Source organism: Spinacia oleracea, chromosome 6 (genome assembly GCF_020520425.1).
Source record: "Spinacia oleracea cultivar Varoflay chromosome 6, BTI_SOV_V1, whole genome shotgun sequence".
NCBI lineage: Eukaryota > Viridiplantae > Streptophyta > Magnoliopsida > Caryophyllales > Amaranthaceae > Spinacia > Spinacia oleracea.
In genome coordinates this window covers 125043748-125062636 of record NC_079492.1, presented here as the reverse complement: position 1 = coordinate 125062636, position 18889 = coordinate 125043748, and the positions used below count along the sequence as shown (strand labels likewise).

The following is an 18889-nucleotide window of genomic DNA, read 5'->3' as shown; positions in this document are numbered from 1 at the left end:
TGATAGTGCAAACCCCAATTGATAGTGCCTTTCAAGTACCTCAATAGTCTTATTAAAGCATTCCAATGATCACGATTAGGACTATGAGTATACCTACTCAATCTACTAACAGCATATGCAATATCTGGTCTAGTATAATTCATTAAAAACATCACACTTCCAATGATCTTGGCATATTGTTCCTGGGACACACTATCACCTTTATTTTTCTTCAAAGTAATATTAGAATCATATGGGGTTTTCGCAGGTGTACAATCAAATTGATTAAATTTCTTTAAAATTTTCTCAACATAATGAGATTGGTTTAAAGACAGCCCATATGAAGTTCTAATAATTTTTATGCCAAGAATAACATCCGCCTCTCCCAAATCCTTCATTTCAAAACAAGAATTTAAGAAGGCCTTAGTTGCATTAACAACATCTATATTGGTTCCAAAAATTAACATATCATCCACATATAGACATATGATCACACAACCAAACTTGTCAAGTTTAGAATACACACAAGCAACAGAATCATTAACACAAAAACCATCAGAAATAATAGTTTGATGAAACTTGTCATACCATTGCTTAGGTGCTTGTTTTAGACCGTATAACGATCTAATGAGCTTACATACCTTGTTTTACTGTCCAGGAGCAATACATCCCTCTGGTTGCTTCATGTAAATCTCCTCTTTCAAATCACCATTCAAAAAAGCAGTTTTCACATCCATTTGATGCACAATAAGATCATGAATAGATGCAAGTGCAATTAAAGCTCTAATGGTAGCAACCTTTGTCACAGGAGAATAGGTATCAAAGAAATCTAGACCTTTCTTTTGATGATGACCACCAACTACTAATCTAGCTTTAAACTTGATCAAATTTCCATTAGTATCCTCTTTCTTTGTAAAAATCCACTTACTTCCTAAAGCTTTACAACCCCTAGGAAGTTCAGTCAAAACCTAAGTATTGTTACTCATAATAGACTCTATCTCACTATTTATGGCCTCTAACCAAAAACTAGAGTCAACAGACCTCATAGCCTCCCCATATGTCCTAGGATTTTCTTCTAAAATAAATGCATCTATCTCATGCTCATTCAGAAACTCATTTTCAATAAGAAATGCAGTTATGAAATCAGGACCAAAACTAGACTCAGTTCTAGCTCTCTTACTCCTTCTAGGTTCTACATTAGATGATGCAATGTCATGATGCACAACAGAAGAAGATGGAGATGGAACAGGTAAACTTGCTTGCACATTCAATTTCATAGGAAAAATATGCTCAAAAAATTCAACATCCCTTGACTCACGAATTGGACCAAAACCAGATGCATCCTTAAGAATGAGTCTATATGCAGCACTGTTAGAAGCATAACCAATAAAAATCCCATCAACAGTCTTAGGCCCAATCTTACTCCTTTGAAAATCAGGAAGTCCTATTTTTCCTAGACACCCCCACACTTTAAGGTAACTCAGGTTTGGTTTAAAACCTCTCCATAGCTCAAAAGGGGTTTTATCTAGTTTTTTATGGGGAACACGATTAAGCACATAGCAAGCAGAAAGAATGGCCTCACCCCACATGTTAGTAGGCATACCCGAACTAATAAGCATAGCATTCATCATATCCTTAAGGGTTCTATTTTTCCGCTCAGGTATTCCATTTTGTTGGGGGGTATAAGGAGCTGTAGTCTCATGAATAATACCATTAGTTTCACAAAATTTCTTAAGGGGATTGCTATCATACTCTCCACCTCTATCTGATCTCAGCCTTTTAATCTTAAGGTTTAATTGGTTTTCAACTTCAGCCTTATAGATAAGAAACTTTTCTTCAGCCTAATCTTTAGTACTCAACAAATAAACCTTAATAAATCGGGAAAAATCATCAACAAAAGTAATATAGTAATGCTTACCTCCTCTACTCATTGAATTCTTAAAGTCACCTAAGTCACTATGAACTAACTCAAGTAAAGAAGAAGTACGAGATACACTTTTGTTAAACACTTTCTTAGGGTGTTTAGCCTCCACACATACTTCACACTTATCGAAAGAAGTATTGCTAAAGTCAGGAATTAAACTAAGTTGTTTAAGTCGTTTAACAGATGCAACATTCACATGACCTAGTCTAGAATGCCATAAAGAAACACTCAGCAATATAAACAGAAGCAGTAGGAGTTTTATTATCAGAAACAACATCAAGCACAAACAAACCCCCATTACAAAATCCCTTTCCCACAAAATCCCCATTTCTGGTGAGTACAAGTTTATCAGATTCAAAAGTTAATTTGATGCCAGCTTTGTTCAATAATGCACCAGAAATGAGGTTTCTGCGAATATCAGGTACATGTAAGACATTTTGCAAAGCAATGGTTTTTCCGGAAGTTAATTTCAGAAAAACCTTTCCTTTGCCAAGAACACTCACAGTGCTTGAGTTGCCCATGAAGACACATTCTCCTTCAGAAACTTTTTCGTACTCCTTGAACATCTCCTTGCTAGAACAAATATGACGAGTTGCACCGGTATCAAGCACCCATTCTGTTACGTTGCTCACCAAGTTTACTTCCGACACCACAGCAGCAATGATTTCATCCTCAACAAGATTGGCTTGAGCTTTATTCTCCTTTGCTTTGTTGTTCGGTCCATGCCCTTGTCTGCAATCTTTAGCAATATGCCCGAACTTACCACAAGTGAAGCAGTTTCCCTTGAATTGCCTATTTCCCTTGAAGTTGTTGTTGGCTTGTCTGGTCCCATGAAGTTGATTAGAACCTTTGCCTTTCGAACCTTTATTATAACCTGCATTTTTAGATTCATCAAGGTTAGCAGTAGAAGAGGAATGATCCTGAGATTTCCCTTTGGTTTGGATGCGATTCTGCTCTTCTATCTTGATCCCAGAAACCAACTCTTGGAGGGTGAAATCCTTCTGTTTATGCTTCATGGAGTGAACATAATTCTGCCAGGAAGGAGGTAGTTTTTCAAGAAGACAATTGGCTTGAAACTGATCACAAAACTTCATTCCTTCATCAATAATATCAGCACATAGATTCTCATACTCATGTACTTTATCTAAAACAGGCTTATCATCAGTCATACGAAAATTTAACCAACGAGAACAAGCATACTTCTTAGTCCCAAAATCATCAGTACCATACTTAGATTTCAAAGCATCCCAAATATCCTTTGCATTCTTTGACTTACTATGAATCATGTAAAGGGAAGTAGTCATATAATGCAACAACATACCACGACACGTCTTATTATCCTTATCGAAATCCCTAATAGAATTAACAGGGGCTACATCAATAAGGAGAGTATAATCTACCCCAATTTGACCCAAGAAAAATTCCATTTTATCAGACCACATCCTATAGTTTTTCCCATCAAAATGTTGCATTTTCGACATATCAGGAATGAAAGCATGGGAAAGCATGGATGAGGAAAGGGGTATAGCAGTAGGAATATTATCAGCCATAATTCACGAAAAGAAAACTAATTCGACTTTAGATTGTAGGAACTATGACTAATAAGAACAATAATTAGAACAAGCTTATCTGTAACAATGTCGTGGCGTGACACCAATCACTGCCCTAAAGTCGAATTTGCCCCGCTAAGTACACGCGGACTCGTAGCAACCGACCCCCAGAAATACACGACTCCAATCCTTCGGTGTACGACGAAGAACTAGATTGAGAACACCCTTAAGCAATGCCCAGAACAATGGAGGTTTTGTGTTTTTATTTCGGAGAAGAGGAAAAGAACAATTTTTTTGTGTGTTTTCTGTGGAAAAAGATGATGAATTTATAGAGAGGTTTTTGGGAAACTGTAACAGCCATAAACGGCTAGTGGAGCAGTTACCGGAGTAATGGGGAACTGCAACAGTCATAAAACGGCTAGTGGGGTGGTTAATGGAGCAGTTTCCAGAGTTAGTGGGTTGATTAAGTCAGCCCTACCAAGGCCCAAGTACACGGCCCTCGCCCGAGCCCGGCGCGCGCGCGCGTGTGTTGTGACCACCCATGCCACTCTCAAGCACTCTTAAACAAATGATTAAAGGGTAGTGCAATATATACAGAAGGTAGTATGTGGGTTTTTTATCAATGTGGGACAATTGGTTTTTCATTCTTTTGAAGCATTCCTTTTTGGAGGAACAAACTCCAACAGCTACAAATGAGTTTAGTGGGTCTGCAATAAAACAAAGTGAATAGATAAGGCAGTGACACCCATGGACACCAAGACGGATACTTCATCTTTCCCAGAAGTTCCTGTGGCGGTTAGCTACGGAGAATTTGACACCAATAGTTGGTGGGTGATTACGGTTGCAACTACTAAGAGTAACGGTTGGGAAACTGATGTGAAGCGACTCATTTACTATGACCATGAAACCGGAAACCGTCGTCAGAGGATTGGTGATAGGAATATTCCAGTTCCTTTTCAAGTTGGAGCCGAATTTAGATTCAAAGATGGCTTCGGTTTACATGTCATTCATGGTGTTGGTGTAAGATTTGTTTTCTTTGTTTAAAACTTTGTTATCTTAATCATCATGCATGATCCATGGAGGATCAGTGGAAACTGATTTTAGTACACTTACGTGTGAAAATATCACCCCAAAAAAATGCATTATTATAATAATAGGTGTGTCAAAATTCATTTGTGGCATGAAGTCATTTCCTAGATGATTGATGCAACTTGTATTGCAGAATAATCACGAGTATATCAAAATATGTGTGCTATTTTTATGTAATCCATTTTTCAAGTTGGCCAGTACTCCGATGTGTTGTAATAATGAAATATTTCCAACGATATTTAATTAGGTGATGAATTTCTATTTATTATAATTATTAATCAGTTAGGGTGTGACTGTTATTCTAATAGAGGGCAAGTATTGCTTTAGAAAATTTGCTCTAGAAAATAGTTAGGAAATAAGACTGTAGAATCCGAAAATGATAAGAAAATGTGGGCCGAATATTTGATGTATATAAAGCTGCGACGTGTTATAAAACATTGTCTTATAAGTGAAATTCGTCCCGACAACGGTGTAATCGAAATAGGCGTTGCCCCCCAAGATTTTACACAGCAATTCGTTTTAATTTGCACTCAAATAAAACCCGTTTTCGTAAATCAAGCGACAGTTATGAAGTGGACTTTGTATGCCACAAACCGGCCGGACGGCGACGGCGGCGCGCGTGGGAATGTCTCCTTCTAGTCCACTTCAAACATAATAAAGCTTACTACTTTATTTAAACTAAAGGAAACATCATTTTCCCCTCAATGTGGGACAACCACATTAATATTTAATAGTAGGCTTCAAAGCCATCCTTTTGCATTTCTACCAATGTGGGACAAACCCATTTTCACAAAATGGTGGAGTTTAAAAACTAACTCTTTACATTATATCCAACAACCTTATAGTATATATACCAGTTTACCTTTTAGAAAATAGTTACCTTTTACCGAGTAGAAAATTTCCTTTTAGAAAAGTTAAGGCTCGTTCAGTATCACTGTAAGTTTTTAGTTTTTGGTTTTCTGGTTTTGAAAGTCATATGATTTTAGATTGAATCATGAACTAAAAATTAATTAGTCATACTAGTAATCGTGTTAATTTTGAAAAATGACAACAAAAAACTGGAAACTACTTTTTATGCTTTTCATATTTTGGTTTTTAGTTTTATAAAAAACAGAAAACTGGAAACAAAAAATGATACCGAACGGGACCTTACCTTTTAGTTTACTAGTTTTGTAAACAACTACTTTTACTTAGTTTTTTTATTTTTTTAAAAACCTTTAACTAGTTTTTTTAAGGATTGTAGCTCTTACAAGTGTCTTCAAGCCCAAAGTTATATAAATGTGTAACTAATCAAATTATTTTACTATCAACTATATATTTTTACTATGAAAATATTTAAATATGGTAATCCGTTAGAAAGAAGGAAATAATTTTTATTTGTAATTATAGTACATATATATATTTCCTTTTATCTTGTAAATTAAAAATTAAAAAATAGAAATTACAATCAAATAATATATTTTTATGTAATTACACTATAAAATTTTGTATCTTTAATGAAAACCTAATTACGACGGGTCAAAAATCTCGTCGCAAAAGCCTTTTGCGACGGGGCTAACAGCCTAACAACCAAATAAAGACGGGAATAACCGTCGCAAATGTCTTTTACGACGGGTTAACGACGACTCCCTTTTATGACGGTTTCGCGACAAAAAATCCCGTCATTAATCAATGATTAGGCCTTTAGCGACGGAATTTCCCGTCATTAATGGTACAATTTCTTGTAGTATTAAAAAAAAGTTACGACATAAATAATTTGTCGCAACTTGCAACTTTTTGCTATAAAAAATGTGGTGTGCTAAAATTATTTTCTTAAATGATTTCAAAATATGTGGGGTGTTAAAATTATTTTTCTTGAATGATATGATTGATGCAACTTGTATTGAAGAATAACTACTAGTATATCAGAATATATGTGCTATTTTATCTAGTGTTCTCCAGTTGCTCAAGTATGGTTATAACCGATGGGTTCACTACAAGAAAACGTGTTATTAACGACTGCATTTATCGACCTCCAACGTTGTAACTTAATTTGGTGATCAACGAATATATATTTGTTTGATAACTTAGCCCGTATGTTCACCTCATTTTCACTTATTTTAGCAGAAATAAGTTCAAATTTAAATAAGTTCAGTAAAAATAAAGGTTATCTAAGTATAATTTATGCTGATTAACTTTTTTTTTTTTTGACGGGCTATTTATAACTAAAATAAGTTCAAATAAGCCCGGGTAAATTCATATAAGTTCGGATAAGATAAGCTAGTAAAAATTAAGTGCAATTCAGATGAGTAGAACACACGTACCTTTAATTCCAGATTTTAATTACCCATCAGTTAGGGTATGGGTATCCTACTAGCTAATGGGTAATTATGCTATTGAATGTTTTTTGATGAAATAATGCGAAAAAGTGAATAACTATATATTGCATGTGAATATGTGATGGTGAAATGTGAGAGAGTATACCTTAGATTGTTGTTCTCCAAATCTCCAATATTTGGGCTTTCCCATACAGTTTTAAGCATTGTACATTTGTACGTACGTAGCTCGTACGAGTGTCTTAAAGCCTAAAATTTATACGTGTATAACAAATTCCCTCCTAATTATTTCCGAAGTTGGTATCAAGAAAATGAGTTCACAAATTCTTATTTATAACTACACCGAAGTAAAAGTTGACTCAAAATGCTTAAAAGTTACATTTATATATGTAAAAGTTATCTATTTTTTAATGATAAATTTTTTCATTTGAATAAAAATTATTTCTTCAAAATCACTAATAATATATTAATTAATCATTTAACCCTTTAAAATGTCACTACAAAGATTTAACATTTTCAAAAAAAAGGTTTTTCTCTCTCTCGAGCTTGGGCGCACGTTAAGGGCACTTCACTAACGTACACCACCCTCCATTGATGGCGAAGAAAAAGAAGCCTGCACTCAACATGGGTTCTGCGAAAGTTTCTACGAAGGATTCCATATTGATTCCATGTATTTCTGAAGCTAAATCTGACCAGGAGGAGACCCAAAAATCATACCCAGATGATAATGCTCTGGTTTTCGATTCAGATGGGGAAGAACTGATGCACTCGCCCTTAGTTCATCCATCTGCTGGTATGATTTCGCGTAAACTTCATAATACTATTATTCAATTGAATCGTGAGTTAGGACTTGTGGGAAATGACCATGTGATTGGGATTCCAAACCCAAATCAAGGTAGTATGGGAAATGCTAGCAAACCAGATGGGTCTGGAAATGTGACGCGTGTAGTTGCACCTACTGAACCTTGGAAGAATTTGTTTAATGGGTCAAAAATGGCTGCCAAAGGGGCCTCATTGACATTTGTTACTCCAGTAGTTCAGGAGGGGAAGAAGGTGGCTCAGTTGCAGAAGAGTGAGTTGAGGGATTTAACTGAGAAGTGGCAAGCATCTATGGTGATGTATGTAGTAGGAGAATCGCCTACTATAGCTTCTGTTAGGAGATTTATGGAGGGGGTATGGAATACTGTAACTCAACCACAAGTTTTCTATCATGATGAGGGTTACTTCATCATCAAGTTTGCCACTATTGAGGATAGAAACCAGATTATTGCAGGGGGGCCATATTCTTTTTATGGGAAGCCTGTGATTATTAAACCATGGACAGCTGATTTTAACTTCTATGAGGAAGTTCTAAGGGTGATTCCACTGTGGGTGAAGTTCCCTAACTTGCCTCTTAATTGTTGGGGAACAGAATCATTGAGCAGAATTCGTAGTTTGCTGGGTGTGCCATTGTTTGCAGATGAATGTACAACCAGGCAGGATAGAGTGTCCTTTGCTAGAGTTCTGATTGAGATGGATATTACCATCCCTTTGCCTGATCATGTCTGGATTGAGGATGCCTCTGGAAGGGTCTTTAGACAGGTAGTGATGTATGATTGGAAACCTGTGTATTGCAAGAAATGTGGCACTGCAGGGCATGATTGTGACAAGAAAACCAATCCAGTTGCTCCAAAACCAGCTCCTAAGAAAGTGTGGGTTCCAAAGCCAGTTCAGAAGGTTCAGCCAGTTGTGGCTCAACAACAGAATGGTACCACTCATATCTATACTCCCCCTGTAATGCACAACTCTGTTGTGACTGAACCGAACCCCTGGAAGATTGTTACTAGAAGGACTAAAGGCTTGTCTAGAATGAGATCTTTGACTCCCAACAACCCATTCAATGTGCTATCTGGAGAGTTGGGATTTAAGGACATTTCAGATGGAAACATGGAGAATGAAGATGAGGGACTGGGTGATCAGGTTGACACTGTTAATGAAGAAGGTTAACCTGTGTAGCTGGAATGTGAGGGGCCTTAATGATCCTATTAAGGTTCATGAGGTAAAGAATCTAATCAATTTGCATAATATTCAGATTATTGCTTTATTAGAAACCAGAGTTAAAAGTAACAATTTTAATAAAGTCATTAGTAAATTTGGTAGGCACTGGAAGTGGGAGAATAACTATGCTATGAATACTAGGGGAAGAATTTGGCTTGGTTGGCAATTTCTGGAATTAGATGTTCAAGTTTTGCTTGTGCATGAGCAGTTTATTCACTGTGAAATAAAAGATAGAACAGGTATAGTGGTTATGTTTGTTACCATGGTGTATGGTTTGCATACCATTGATACAAGGAAACCTATGTGGGGTTTCCTTCTGTCCCTTGCTGGTAGTGTTGGGAGTTATCCTTGGATCATTTCTGGGGATTTGAATTCACCTCTTTCTGTAGCTGATAGAATCAATGGAGCACCTGTTACAGATGCAGAAACAAGAGATTTTGATGAATTTGTTACAGCAGCTGGTTTGTGTCCTCTGAAAAGTGTTGGTCATTACTTTTCTTGGCATAAAGGTGTGGGAGAGGGGAAAGTAGCCAGTAGGATTGATTGGAGTTTGGGGAATCCAAGTTGGGTTCACCAATATGGTAATGTAAATGCTGAATATCTAAATCCCTCTATCTCTGATCACTCCCCAATTGTAATCAATTGTCTACCTGATAAAGTTGATGGTGGAAGGCCTTTTAGATTTCTTAACTACTTGGCTGATCATAGCAAGTTCATGCCTATCATTCACTCTGTATGGGAGGATAACTCTATCACTGGGTCAGCTATGTTTAGACTGTGGTGTAAGCTGAAAAAAGTGAAGTATCACCTTAAGCAGTTACACAAGGAAGAGTTTGCTGGTATTACAGATAGAATTTCCCAAGCTAGACAGGATCTTGATGTGGTTCAGTCTGCTCTACAACATTCTTCTACTCCTGATCTGCTCAATAAGGAAGCTATCTGTGTTGAGAACCTCAGGAAATGGTTGAGAGTGGATGAGATTGCTTTGAGACAAAAATCCAGAATTCAATGGTTGCAGCTTGGTGACTCTAACAATCAATTCTTCTTCTCCAATATGAAAGAAAGAAATAGACTGAACAGAATTTCTATCCTCTATGATGATAATGGTACTAGATTGGTGGATCCAGAACAGATTCAAAATGAAATTTTGGCTTTTTACAAGAAATTGTTGGGGTCTTGTGCTCAGAATCTTTCCTCTATTCATGTTCCTACAGTTAGAAGTGGGCCTACACTATCTGATGCAGCAAGAAATGAGCTATGCAAGGAAGTAACAAATTATGAAATTGATTCTGCAATCAAAGGCATTGGCAATGACAAAGCACCTGGCCCTGATGGATTGAATGCAGTGTTCTTCAAGAAAGCTTGGCCTGTTATTAAACAGGATGTGTACCAAGCAGTGAGAGAAGTTTTCAGTTCCAACCAAATGCTTGCTCAGTATAACTGCACTTCTATTACTCTCATCCCCAAGATTCCAAATCCCACCAAAGTGAAAGAGTATAGACCCATTGCATGCTGTAATGTGGTATACAAGATTGTGTCTAAGATTTTGACCTCCAGAATGCAAGGTGTTATTGGTCAAGTGGTGAGTGACAGCCAGTCTGGGTTCATTCCTGATAGGCTAATTTCTGACAACATCTTACTTGCTACTTAGCTCATTAAAGGCTATACTAGAGGCCATCTGTCTCCTAGGTGCATGCTGAAAATAGATTTAAAAAAAGCTTATGACTCCATTGAATGGAGTTTTCTATATAATGTCATGATAGAGCTGGGGTTTCCTAAAATCTTTGCTGATTGGGTGTTCACCTGTATATCAACTGTTTCTTACAGTATTTTGATCAATGGAAAGCCAAGTGTACCTTTCAGAGAAAAGAAGGGATTGAGACAAGGTGACCCTATGTCTCCTTTTTTATTTGCTATTGGCATGGAATACTTGTCTAGGCACTTGCATCAACTGAAACATCAGCCTGATTTCAACTTCCATCCAAAGTGTGAGAAGCTGTCTTTGACTCATATGTTATTTGCAGATGATTTGCTCATGTTCTGTAGAGCTGACTCCATTTCTATTGCCTTTCTCCTTGATGCTTTTAACAAATTTTCTTTGGCCTCAGGGCTAGAAGCTAACATGGATAAAAGTAATATCTATATTGGGGGGGTGTATGGTGATGACAAAGCTGCTATTCTGGATTCTGTTAGTATTCCTGCAGGATCTTTCCCTTTTAGATATCTTGGTGTTCCTCTTACAACCAAGAAGTTGGGTTATAACCAGTGTAGACCTTTGATTGACAAAGTGATTGCAAGGGCTAAAACTTGGACTGCTAAGCACCTTTCCTATGCAGGCGGGTTACAGCTTGTTCAAACAATCTTGTTGAGTCTGCAATCATTTTGGTGTCAGATTTTCATTTTTCCCAAGAAGGTCATTAAAGAAATTCAGAGGTTCTGTAGGATCTTCCTGTGGACTGGTAATATTGATCCCTCTAAGAAAGCTCTGGTGGCTTGGCAAACCATGTGCTTACCTAAATGTGCAGATGGTCTGAACCTCAAAGACATGTGTATTTGGAATAAGGCAGCAGTGACTAAGCTTCTCTGGGCTATTACTTATAAGAAAGACAAGATGTGGTGTAAATGGGTTCACACCTATTATATCAAGGGGAGAGATATTAGGAATGTTCAGTGGCCTAAGTCTATTTCTTGGTCACTGAAGAAGGTGTTGGGATCTCAGAAGATGATTGATGATGCTGGGGGGGTGGTCTGTTGTGTGCAAAAATAGCTCCTACTCTATCAAAGCTATGTACCAGAGGTTATTGGGGCCATATGAGAAAGTCAGATGGAGAAGGCTTATCTGACAGAACAAGGCTTCTCAAAAAAGCTTATTCATTACTTGGGTGGCTATTCGGGGTAGGCTTCCTACACTTGATAGGCTGTTAAGGTGGAAAGTGGTGGATAGCAACATTTTCCCTTTGTGTAGCAATCAGCCAGAATCTGTTCAGCATCTGTTTTTTGAGTGTGGTTACTCTGCAGTCATTTGGTCTCATGTGTTGAGAAGCTTGCAGTTTACTAGAACAGTGGGGAAGTTTGATGATGAAATGACTTGGATGATGAAAGCTGCAAAGAGAATAGGAGATAGGTTTAAGCTGTTGATCAACTACTTTGCTGAATGTATCTATGGTGTATGGTTGCAAAGGAATGCTAAGGTGTTCACTGGCTCTTGTAGAAGTCCCCATGAAATGCTAAAGGATATCAAGTTCAGAGTAGCTTGTAGGGCTACTGATAGGCAGCAGCTGTTGTTGCTTGATTAGTGTTTCTTTGTTGTTTTCTTTGGCTGTTAGCTTGTGTAGTTTAGCTACTGATTAGTGGTGTTTGTGGTGTTTTGGCTGCTGGGCCTTGTATTCTTTTGCTAGTTTTCTAGCTCTCTTGGTAATAATATATTATTATTTGCTAAAAAAAAAATGTCACTACAAAAATTTGTATCTTTTATGACAACCTAATAACAATGGGTAAAAATCCCGTCGCAAAAGAGCTTTTGCGATGGGGATAACACCCAACAAAGACGGGAAAAACCGTCGCAAATGTCTTTTACAACGGGTTAATGACGGGATTTTCCATTAACGACGGCCCCCTTTTATGACAGGTTCGCGACGGAAAATCCCGTCGTTAATAAACAATTATTGGCCTTTAGCGACGGGAATTCCCGTCGTTAATAGTACAATTTCTTGTAGTGTGTTTATCTATCAACTTTTTAATTTTATAATATAAAAGTTACAGAAAAATAGGTTAAAGTTACAAAAAACTGCATAAAAGTTATCTTGGTGTACAATAAATTTATTGTACACCTTGTGCGCGCAAGACCTTTTGAAATTAGTTTGATGTCCGTTTTGTGGTTATACCTCTGGTTATTTTAGTTGTTCCATTCTTAATTTTAACGTTATTTATCTACTTTGCTTATTCGTAATGACGGATTAATTCAGTACTCTTTAAGTTTTTCCATACAATTATGTTACTGGCTAAGATAACTACTACACCCGTCTGATCCAATTTGAGGGATACGTAGTATATATGTATATGACAACGTGCACTACAAGAAATTGTACCATTAACGACGAGAAATCTCGTCGATAAAGGTAAATAATCATTGATAAATGATGGGATTTTCTGTCGTGAACCCGTCATAAAAGGAGGCCGTCGTTAATGGAAAATATCGTCATTAACCCATCATAAAAGACATTTGCAACGGTTGTTCCCGTCTTTGTTTGGTTGTACCCCGTCGCAAAAGCCTTTTACGACGAAATTTTTGACCCGTCGTAATTAGATTGTCATTAAAAATACATATTCTTGCAGGGGTGAATAGGTGGATGACGCTTTCATATTAGGGCCAGGTTTTAAATAATCTCTTGTTGGATTTTAAAATGGTTAAATTGCATGTTATATATAATTGAATAATCTCTTGTTGGAGTTTTTAAATAACATGTTATAATGTTATAACTAGTGTGTGGACCGGGGGATGCCCCGATTGCTACATTGAATAACTAAAGTTTTAAATTTTTCTTGAGCTCAATACTTGACCAAAATACTTGTATTCTATAGAATGAAAAATATCCGTTATGTTCGTCAAACACAGACGTGCTAAGTCATTTATCATGGCAAGTAAGTTTTCAATCATATCATCTTACAATTTGTATAATTTGTTTTTACGTGGAACTAAGTGCGTCAAATTAATAAACACCAAATTAGATATATATGCAACTATGTAAGGCAATCTTATAGTTGATTCTTATGAGTCTTAAGACATTATGTTTCTTCATGGTTGTCATAATGCTTTAATTTTTTTTTCTTTTCAAAATAGTCCATAGACATTAAAAAGTCACATACAAATTTATTTGTTTTAGACTTCATGTGAACATTTATTTATAAATTAATGTGAAGAGATAAACCACAATTGGTGGTTGGTTAAGATGGTAATGAGAACTACCATCAACACTTGAGGTTTGGTGTTCAAACCTCATTGTAATGATTTTTGGTTGTCTATTATATAATACTTGGTGAGTGGATGATGTGGCGTAAGGAGAGTAATACGTGACACATATACATTTTCCACAACGCCTTTTAATATATTAGTATAGATTGGACGAACCCGTCTTGTCATTGCTTATATATATATATATATATACTTAATGCTACAGGCATATGTAACTATTTAAGCAATCTTGTAATTGCCAACTAATCCTACCGGCCACCATTTTAATTAGCAGATACACCTACCATTTTATTAAGTAAGGTAAATAAATCCAAGGACTGTACATGCGAACAAAATATCGAAAGTTATAAATATTAACTAGCTTAGTTGGTTGTCGGGAATGTTATTTATTTAATATTTAACATTTATGACAAATTCTTGTCTACATCATTGCTCTTTTGAGTCTTTCTACACCAAAAAATAATTCGTAGTATTAGGAGTTGGCCGGTTATGATAATCCCCAAATTAATTATAGATTTATAGTACTAATTAAGGAATAATAAAAAGTTTCGTCGGCCTCCAACTTTACATACGGTCTATAAATGTAAGCTTTTCAAAGCCAAAAAAAGTTGTAGATTTCCAAATCCATTTGGTTTACAAAATTGTAGCTAGCTGTGAGTTGTATTGACCTGGTCTGTTGGAGCAATTCTCTTCATCCCATCTCTCTTTTGGTATGTACACTTGTTTCAACTTTAACTTAAGTATATAATCATTTTCTTCAAATATTTATTTCTTTTGTAAAAAGAATAGTTCAATTTGACTAGCTTGTAACCATTTCGCAGAAAATATGGCAGCTTATACAATGAATTCAGACAAGGTTTTTCTACGATGTTTAGACATGGGAGAGATTCAAGTTTATGAGTTAGACAGCCTTTACATGTTACCGGTGAACGGAAAACATTGGCTCCATCTTGGAATCATTATAGGGCCTGGAAAAAAGTATGAAGCATTGAAGATCGGAAACAAAGAGATAAAGGGTGTTGATTTGCAAAGACTTATTAACGAACTTTTCAATTCACGATTGATAGTTAATCGTGAAGGACTTGGGTTCCTTGGAATGACAGGTGTCACAGCTACGCTCTTTGAAGTAGAGTATTACAGGTTGTTTGATCTTTTCAATTGGTCTCAATATCAAGTCATAACAATAAGGAACACTAGATGGGTTAAAAGAGGCATTGTGGATGGTCGTCCCATGGTTATAGAAACGGAGCAAAATTCTAGCAATAGTAATAATGAAGATAAGAAAAAATTGAGGGAGAAGGAAAAGGAATTAGAGGTGGAGAAGTGTAAGCATGAAGGGGAGTTAGCGGAGGCAAAGAGCGAAAAAGAGAAAGAATTGAGGGAGAAAGAGAAGGAATTAGAGGAGGAGAAGCGTAAACATGAAGGAGAGTTAGCGGAGGCAAAGAGCGAAAAAGAGAAAGAATTGAGGGAGAAAGAAAAGGAATTAGAGAAGGAGAAGCGTAAGCATGAAGGGGAGTTAGCGGAGGCAAAGAGTGAAAAGGAGAAAGAATTGAAGAAGAAACAAGAGGAGATGGACAATTTAGTGAGAGAAGGGTACAGAGATCGTAGGCTAGATGACTTGAAGAATAGGAAGATGGAAAAGGAGATACGTGAGTTGAAACGTAAGCACACGGAGGAGGAACAAAAAAAGCAACAAGAGTTAGAGAAGAAAGAAGAAGAGATTAATGAGTTAAAGAAGAAAGAAGAGAACGTAGATAAGTTGAAGCATAAGCATAAGGAGGAGTTAGAGGATTGTGAGAAGGAGCTAAAAATGTATGTATATATGAGAAGTGATTTACAAGGTAATTATATCATTACGGACTTTTACAAAAATATGGTGCACAAGTTGCAACAAACCTTACCTCCTTCAAAGGTTGTCTTTGAGCGGAGCACTAGGGTTCGAAAATATAAGGGGCATCCAATCCGCGAAGGTCAATCTCCTAGTATATATGTGCCTTTAGCACCAATTCAGTCAGGAATCAAAGATATAAAGGTATCATATGTTGATCCTAATATCCCAATGGCTTTTGACCGCAACAATTGGCGAGTTCTTCATGTCGCAGAGGCAAGAACATATCCATTAAGCAGTGGTTTTCAGGTTTATCAAAAACACATAGCATATTACAATGGAAATAAGTATCAAGCGGATGCCTACGTTGGTCGTTTTTATAAGGATAACACGGTATCAATTCCGGCTCCATGTTCTGATGAACACATGTGTGCCGCCATACACTATCATGATATAGCGCATATTCTTGGTGTCGGTTTTAGGGTGTGTTTATCTGTTAACATCGCTTAAATCGATCCTTGTTTTCTTTCCACATTGTTTAGGGTTCGGAAAACTAACATACTTTGTTAGTAGATCGATCCTTGTTTTCTTTCCACATTTTTTGTGTTTTGATGGCCTTGGCATTATGACATACACATATTTGGTAGTAATACTAAGTACGGAGTATTCGATATACAAACAACATGATGTATAAAAAATTATTCTATGTTCTTTATATACGAAGTATTAAATAATTTGGATACAAAATAATAGAAGTCTAATAAAAAGTTTATTTGGCATGCAATCTTAAAATAATAAAGTGGTCTACATTTGATCGTGAACTCAAAAGTCAATCGGTCCATAGAACACAAAAATTCAAGCCTAACCCGATCTAAACTCGAATTGCAAACTCACCCGCAATTGATACGAATTCAAGGTACATTTGATCCGTACTTTAGCGGAACCTGAGATTCACCGGTCCAAACTTGAACAGAACGCAAGACTTATCCGATACTAACATAAACCATGCTCGACGTAAATCCGGTCAAAATTGTACCACAATCCGAAATACACCAAAGCCAAACTCGACCTGAACCAAATCAAACTGGTACTAAACCGTTAAAACCCGAACTAGTTCAAACCGAACCCGAGATAACCCGAATTGAAATTACTGGAATCGAAACCGAACCAGACCCGATATAATGTATGACCCGAATTCATCTGAATTCAAAGTTACCCGAGCCGATTTGAATTGTCTTGAATAGAACATCGACCCGATATTATCTGGTATTGACATGACCCGAACCACTCAAAACCAATCCGTTGACCTGATTTGACAACCCTAGGAAGTCCCATTCAGCTAGTTTTGTGTGTGATTTGTCCCAAGAGTGTAACGACCACTTAGTCTTTATTCTTCTGAACTTTATTTGGCTGAACTAAGGTGAATTGAACTTAACAGTATGAAACTGAGCTGAAATGAATTTATGGAGAAAAAATGAACTGAGATAATGAAATTTAAATAAATCCCAAAAGAATATGTGTGAGGGGGGTCGGAAAAGACGGGTTTAAGGCATTTTCTTACTTCTTCCCTCGCGGATGTGTAACAAGCAATTTTAAGTAAAATCGGACTAACTATGGGCAATTAGTCTCTTTTTACTAGCTTATGGAGTCGTCAATCAGGTTTACAAAACTGAAAAAACCCGGTTATTGTGATACGTGAGTACAAGCATGTGAGACCCGGGCTCAACGTATTTGACCACAACGGCCTTAGGTTCCCTTGTGATTCCTGGTGTGGGAATCGCTCAACATACATCCATCGGAGTAGAGATTGAGGGTTCGGGGGACATTTACTAATACGGGGAGTGTCATGCGTTAGCCCATGAAGCGGTCTTTACTAGTTCAATGTAACAAAGATGGGACATGTGTTAGACTACATTCCTAAGGTGATTTAGATTGATTTAAGGTACCTAACAATAAATTCGGATTGTCCAAAGAATATCTTGTTAGGCGTGATAAATAATCAAATTAGGTTTGACAGATTTATAAGTGATTAAAGCAATAAATCAGATTATGGCACTTTACAATATAGTTTTGGCTATATTGCTGTTCTCAGAAACTAACCACTTGCCTTTACTCGTTTTCCTTTTATTCAGCGAATGTTCCTCAACTTGACTAGACTCTTGGGAAGGATCCAGGCTTTAATTCGGGCGCTTATTCGGACAACGTTCCGCTTAACAAGAGTTAAAACGGCGGAACTACGGGACGTATAGGCGATTTTAGGGAGTATAGGGACCTTTGGCTTAAGCTTAGAGCTGGTGGGTAGTATGAGAATATAATTTGGTTCCTTTACTTCGACTGATTTAGCCTTTATTTATAGTGAAAAGGTGGGGTTAAAGATAGGGATTTGTAGGAGTTTCAGATATGCTAAAAAGCATATGGGCGCAAGAAATAATTCGCGCCTGGAAGCTGGGCTTGAAAAATGTCTCACGCTCAACACCTGGCGCAAGATTTGCTTGGGGTTTGAGTTAGAATTGAATTAGAATTGTGACGTGAGAAAAGAAATTGCGCATGAATGTTGGCGTGAATAATCAGCTGCGCTGGGCCCAGTGCGTAAGAAATTTCTTGCGCACGACTCCGATTTCATCTGTTTTTCTCTCTTTTTCTGATTTTAATTCGGTTTTATGCCGCATTAAAACTCTTTTTCATCCTTATTTTCTAGTTTATTCAACTAAACTCTGTTTAACCCTTTTCTATATTTTTAGGATTTTAGGAATTCAATCGTAATGCGACTAGAATTCTCAAATGCTTCTCAATCTTTCTTAGGATTTTAATTGCAACTAAAATTCTCATAAATCTTAGAATTTTAATTGGAATGCAATTAAAATTCCGTTGATACAAATCTATCTTTGGATAGTTTACATTTTAGCTGTTACTTAAAGAAGCAGCTACTATAAATAGTAGTTACTATAAATGGAAACTTTAGGCTTTGTAATGTTCGTCGTTTAGGAATGCGTTTGCCAAGTGGTTGTTATGTTTCATCATCGAACTTATCGCTTCTAGCCGAACACCAAATGTAAACGTCTACAATATGAATAAACATGTTCGTCCATCTCTTCCGAATTGAATCGGTGTATTTCCTACCCAGACGAATATTTTCTTCTCCGCTGAAGCCGAGTGATCGGAGTCATACGGACATACCAACCAAGGTATTGAAGG

General features: G+C 36.8%; 1 protein-coding gene across 2 annotated transcripts; it reads left to right on the top strand.

Moving 5' to 3' along the window:
* The first annotated feature begins 14423 nt into the window (after nucleotides 1–14423).
* LOC110796019 (stress response protein nst1-like) lies at nucleotides 14424–16439 on the top strand. Of its 2 annotated transcripts, XM_056831452.1 has the most exons (3): nucleotides 14424–14576; nucleotides 14688–14939; nucleotides 14970–16439. In XM_056831452.1, exons 2-3 carry the CDS (start codon nucleotides 14693–14695, stop codon nucleotides 16202–16204), a joined length of 1482 nt encoding a protein of 493 aa, XP_056687430.1. In that variant the 5' UTR covers nucleotides 14424–14576; nucleotides 14688–14692; the 3' UTR covers nucleotides 16205–16439. The 2 variants fall into 2 exon arrangements, with proteins under 2 accessions (XP_056687430.1, XP_021856742.1); XM_022001050.2 differs by having other exon boundaries at nucleotides 14688–16436.
* The last annotated feature ends 2450 nt before the right edge of the window (nucleotides 16440–18889 follow it).

What these genes read in the sequence shown, in the direction of transcription:
- LOC110796019 (XM_022001050.2), top strand. Translation starts at nt 14,693, where the DNA reads ATGGCAGCTTATACAATGAATTCAGACAAGGTTTTTCTACGATGTTTA.